This window comes from Eulemur rufifrons, chromosome 1 (genome assembly GCF_041146395.1).
Source record: "Eulemur rufifrons isolate Redbay chromosome 1, OSU_ERuf_1, whole genome shotgun sequence".
In the NCBI taxonomy this organism is placed as follows: Eukaryota; Metazoa; Chordata; class Mammalia; order Primates; family Lemuridae; genus Eulemur; species Eulemur rufifrons.
In genome coordinates, this window is record NC_090983.1 from 9,011,423 (window position 1) to 9,017,422 (window position 6,000).

General features: G+C 36.0%; 1 protein-coding gene across 27 annotated transcripts in view; it reads left to right on the top strand.

Annotated features, from left to right (window-relative positions):
* Positions 1–5,351, top strand: part of TRIP12 (thyroid hormone receptor interactor 12) — a 152,754-nt gene extending 147,403 nt beyond the window's left edge. For 23 of the 27 annotated variants that reach the window (XM_069472832.1, XM_069472186.1, XM_069473068.1 and 20 more), the window contains 3 exons: positions 133–227; positions 727–830; positions 1,399–5,351. In XM_069472832.1, the coding sequence (XP_069328933.1) occupies positions 133–227; positions 727–830; positions 1,399–1,595 (396 nt within the window). In that variant the 3' untranslated portion in view covers positions 1,596–5,351. The remainder of the gene's footprint in view (positions 1–132; positions 228–726; positions 831–1,398) is intronic. The other 4 variants (XM_069473543.1, XM_069473710.1, XM_069472439.1 and 1 more) reach the window with 1 other exon arrangement.
* The last annotated feature ends 649 nt before the right edge of the window (positions 5,352–6,000 follow it).

Sequence of the window (6,000 nt, forward strand, 5' to 3'; positions counted from 1 at the left end):
TGTAAGGAGATCTCAAGCAGAAGGTTTCAGTACTGAAGCTGACACTCTGATTTGGTACACATGGTCCTTTATTTTCACTCAGGTAGGTAAGATGTTTCCTTAGTAATTCTATACCCTTGTTTAAACTCGCAGCTGGATCAGCTCCTTTGTGGCAGTAAAGCAGACACTTGGGATGCAAAGACATTGATGGAATGCTGTAGGCCTGATCACGGTTATACTCATGACAGGTAAATACTGGGATCTGCCAATTTTTAAATTGATAATCAAGACTTTGGAGCGGGGGTTGGGGGGGTGTATGTAAACAAAAGTTTGGGGGGAGGTCATTCGAAAATTTGTCCACCTGTTAAAGGAGGCTTACTGATATTTTGGCCTTATTTCTCTCAAGACTGAAATTTAATACCTAAGGGTTTCTTTTTCAAGTATTTCTGTGAAAATATTGGGGGCTAGGAAATACAGGTTTAATCCTATTACCCATTATTAAATATAGTAAAACAGAAGTATCTATAATACCAGAGCAAGTCCCATTTATTGCAATAGTAATCATTCCATTTTAATTTCAGCTGTAACAAAAACAAATTTGATTTCAGAGTGCATTATAATGAGAATTTACATGTAATCATAATTAAAATTGATGATCTAATTGTGAGAGGTTGCCAGTGATGTGGTGTGATTAAAAACTCTATTTTAACATGATGAACTGATTTTGTATATTTATTTCTGCTGTAGTCGGGCTGTGAAGTTCTTGTTTGAGATTCTCAGTAGTTTTGATAATGAGCAGCAGAGGTTATTTCTCCAGTTTGTGACTGGTAGCCCAAGATTGCCTGTTGGAGGTGGGTATTGTGCTTCGTATTTATTGTATGAGAGAGAGGGAGAAACTTCACTAATAGCAGGATATTCTTTATTTGACTTGCGGTGCCTCTTAGTTATTCCCATGTCATAATGTTTCTAAGCTTTCCATTTGTGTTGCAGTCTGCATTGGCAGGGAAATTCATAAGGATTATCTTAAACATACTGGAATAGGATTGCCAATGCATATGTAATGCTCGTTAGATAAAATTCTAGGGTGTTTGTACATTATAAACTTAGTTGATTTAGATAAGAATGGATTCTAAAATCTGGTTTTTCAGAAATGAATCCTAATATAAGTTTAATTCTGACTCTGTGTTTAAAAGTCAGTCATTTCCCTCATATTATATAATGATACAATAATTTTTATGACAAATAGAATTTTAAAAGTCGGTTTCAAATGCTGAATGTATATTGAACGTGTAGTTGCCAAGCGAGAAAGAAGAGTATCTTGTGAATGTGATAATACTGTACAGCAAAGCATTTTTAGTAGTAGCATTTTTTAAAAAAAATTGCTAAATTCCTTCGTCTGTCTTTTTTTCTCTTAATCAGGATTCCGGAGTCTGAATCCACCTTTGACAATTGTTCGGAAAACATTTGAATCAACAGAAAACCCAGATGACTTCTTGCCCTCCGTAATGACTTGTGTGAACTATCTTAAGCTGCCAGACTATTCGAGCATTGAGATAATGCGTGACAAACTGTTGATAGCAGCGAGAGAAGGGCAGCAGTCGTTCCATCTTTCCTGATCACAGCAAGAAATGCAGTGTCTGCCTGTTACAGCAAAAGAAACAAATCATGATTTCTTTTCTAAATGTATCACCTGAGTCAAGGAAACATGTTACGCCTTCTTGTTGTAGGAAAAACGGCTTGCAGATTATAAAAGAGACACTTGGTTGATATTCATTAATGGCCCCATGGACTTAAAGTGATCAGGCCCTAAAACATTGTTGTGATGAGGTTTCTTTAGCAAGTTCTTGTTTAAATTATCATTTATTTGATGAGTGAAGTTTTTAACTTGCTTTGCTGTGTGAAATTTAAAAAAGGGATGTTTTTCCAGGCTGGAACAATAAATGTCGCTGTGCAGTTTAATTCTGGGCTGTGTGTATCCATCTAGCTAAGTCTGCAGTTTTGTTTCCTCCAAAGACAACTCTTGTTGTACATAAGTACAGAAATTAAAGCTCACATGTATTTGACAAATATAGTTTAGTAGACTAGCTCTATGTGCTTTTTTCTTCCCTCTGATTTTCTCTCCCTCATTCATTATTGTCTGTGCAGTTCAGGGTATTTTTTTGTATACAACACTCACAGTTGTTACACTTCCATTAGGCATGGGCTCTTGTTGTCCCACGTTCTCTCAAAGATATAATTTAAAATTCATTGGATTGAAATATATTGTCAATATAATTCAGCCTTTGTAACTAGGTAGACTTTTCTTATAGGTTAGTTTTAATGTAGGATATTATTGGCTTTTTACCAGGTTGACACACTAGGACTTGTTTACATGGCAATTCCGGCAGCAACAGTCTCTGGAATGAAGGCAAGGAAAGCTCATTCATTTCTTTCATGTAGCTTAAAAACCCACAGCTTGGGCTGGCCAGTATTTATTCTGTGGCCAGAGCATTTTAAATTGATGTAAAGTTTTCAACAAAATTAGCAGTTTTCATTCCCTGTTAGTAATTGTTTCCCCGTTGTTCTTAAGTTTTTGTTCAGAGTCTTCTTTCTTTATTCCACTCTCCTCTTTCCCTTCTCCTAGAGCTGACTTGGGACAAACAGTTCAGCCTTTGTCTTGACACAGATAAAAGCACCTGTAAGCAATGCTGTCCAGTTGTTTTATGTGCTGATTTCTCAAATCTGCAATAATCCATCAGGTTAATGTTTTTACCTGAAAATAAATAAAGTTTGCTTCACCTTTTTGTTTATAGTTCTGTGCTGTATGCATAAGTTTCAATTGTATAGACATACTTCAGTGCAAGTAAATAATCACATCTCCATGATTCGGGTCATGGCCAATTTTGCTATTATATAATAACAATTTATAATAGCACCTTGAAGAACATAAAATGTGAAGAGAAAATGGGAGCTTACTCCCTAAGTTTCAAAATTAAGCCTGTTGCATAACTTGTAAGAATTTTTCATAATTCATCTCTTTGAAAATGAGAGATGAACTTATTTTTTTTATTGAACTTTGAGAAATCAATTTTGTTTTACTGACTGTTCCAAAGTCTTAATTGACATAGTAGCCCTTTCCCCATCCCACCACCCAAAAGAAACTTAATGGCTTGTTTTGCTTAGGTTGCTTTGTCATTTTACACTTACATGGCCTTACATGGAAACATCCCCTCCTAACAGTTAACTTGGACAGTAACCCCATTAAGTGGGAGGGAACTGTCAGAGGAGTTGGGGGGTGGGGGAGTCTCTCCCTGTTCTTGCAGAGGTTCTGACAAGTGAGCAGCTTTATCCTGAAATCCAAGAAAGGAGTTGCATTTCTGCAGTTTCACCACTAACAGCATAGGAGCTGAGCAGCTTCAAGTGAAGTTAAAGACTGAACCAATTGGTTTTCAACTGTTCTGATATCTTTTACAAACTAAGCACAATGATTTTTGTGTGAACATAGCATTTTGTTCCTCATTTTTTAAAGGGTTTGTTAAAATTTAGACGTGTATAAACAAAATGTTAACATATTAAAATATCTGTATTTAACATTTTATCCGTGTTGTGGCCCTGGCAGATTTGGCCTCATTGATTCCAGCATCGAACAAGTACATAAGATGGTTTTGACTCAAACTCTGGAGTCTGAGCATTTCAAAATCAGTAGTTATCTGTCTAAAAGCTTGAGCCTTTAGCTTACTCCTTAAATATGGGGGACCTTTGGTTAATTTGGAGCAGGAAAACTCTTCCCATTTTAAAACAATCAGTCTCTCTTGGCAGAGGACTTATTATTGCCTCATAGGGAAAAAGTATATACTTCATTTGCTGTTAACTCCAGTTATGCCTTAAAATTATTTGCTTAGTAATCCTATCAATAAACACTAATTTCCTGGTATGCTTTACAGCATGTAGACAGTTGGGTAGCAACTGAGATTTTGTTGTCCTTTAATTCTTACTGAGATGGAGTCAGATGTTAGTCACTGCTAACACCAAATTTGTTTGTGTTGTTATTTAGACAGTTACTGATTGGATCTGCTTTGTATATGACAACACATTTTTAACTAGTTTTAAATATTCTACTTTAAGAAGGAAGAAGTGATTAAATGTAATCCGCTCTCCCTGTCCCCTGCTCCAAAAAGTGAATTTAAGTTCTAGGTAGACTAATTGGAAACAGACACGGAGGGAGTTTTAGATGCCTTAGCTAAACCCAGCAGAAATCTTTCACACAGCCATTAATGAGAAGGAATGCAGATTTCTCTCTTCTTGTGCTTGTCTCTGGTTCCCTGTGTTCGTACTGACAGAGAACTTTCACCACAGCAGTATATAAAGAAGATAATCTGCTTGAAGTCCCTGTTTGGGTTTGAATTAGGTACATAATACAGAAAGGAGTGGTAAAGCTGGCTGAATGTGACCATTCACTTCCTATCCTGGAGTGACTTCCCTAAGGCATCCTATACATACGGGCCAGAAGGCCCAAGGACAAAGCACCAACTTCTTCATCCAAGAAATTAGATCCAGCTCTTAATTTGCCATAGTAAGGATTATCGCAAGCAAATTGTAAGTTTGTCATCTTCCATCTGGTTCATCAGGTTTTGAGGCTATACTATGAATTCCTGTCAATGATTATGAGCTCAGGAAATGGGACTGTTGATACTTCAAAAAAAAATGTGATTAAGAAGTTGGAAGTTTTCATAAAAGTGCATTTATAAACCAAATCCTTTTAGGGGAGATGCTGGAAGCTATTGTTCATTTCTCCATTAGCAAAGATGATCAAGCCTTCAATTCACTTATTTTAGGCTCTGTTTCTTTGATACATTTTGTTTTCCTTGCTGTAATGAGAACATTGTTTAAAAATGTCATATTCTGTATTTATAATTCTCTGAGAAATGCTTTTGTATGAGTCTTAGGTCTGACATTGCAGTAGTTGAGAGACATGGTAAAGGATAACCTAGTGACAAATCACTGAAAATGTGTTACCTCAAAAAAATCCAGATAAAGTATAGTGTTTATATATATATAGAAAGCAGAGGATTGGCTGTTTTCCAAGAACTTCAAGTTAACAATTCTTATGCAAGGAAAAGTTCTTAACTCTAGAGACTTGTTCTGCATAAAGGAGACATTCTTTAATAATGGAAGAGGTGGTTTTATTTTTACTACAAGCCTACTCATATTACCAAACCTATAACCAATTGCTGATCTCCTGTGTAAAGCATTTTTTTTCTTTTATCTGAAACAGTGATTTATATGAACTGTTGGAATAATGGAACCTCAAACTACAGATGTGTATGTAAAATTGCATAAATGCACTGACTTCCTTCTCCCTGACTATATTTTTAATAAACAGCATTATCCTACATGGTCAGTTTTATTAAATTATGCACAACTAGAAGGTTCTTCTGAGAAGTGGTATGTGCTTATATGGGTGGCTTTTGGAAAGCTTCCTATTTTGGTAAGTAATGAAGTGACCTTACCTTTTTTAGTTTTTGGAGGCAGATAGTGGAAAACACTATAGGAGACAAATATACTCAGAGAGATGGCCCTGCTACTTGCTTATTGGTAGAAAGATTTGTACTTGTGTAAGATCCTTCTATGCACTGGTGAAGTGTGGTGCCTTTGGCACCGGAAGATACTTGAATTCATGTGCCAGAACAGTAGAACCTCCTGGTTGGCTCACTGAAGTCACTGTTTCGGCTTTCATGACTAGCGTTCTACCCACGTCAAGCGTCCATATCAGTCTATTTCACTGAAACAGAAGAAAGTAGAATTGATTTAGGAAAGAGAAGAGGTAAATTTTTACTATAAGAATGATGACTGAATTTAGTTTTTGCTATTTTTAAGAGAAGTGAATGAAATGTGTACGTCCAGATACATAATACATGTGTGTCTATATATAAATGAGGTCTGTCTAGAAAGTATACAGCCATGTAATATGAAAATAAAGACATTTACTGAACAAAATACAAGAAACATTGTACATAGGACAATGACACCTCAGTCCCTTTC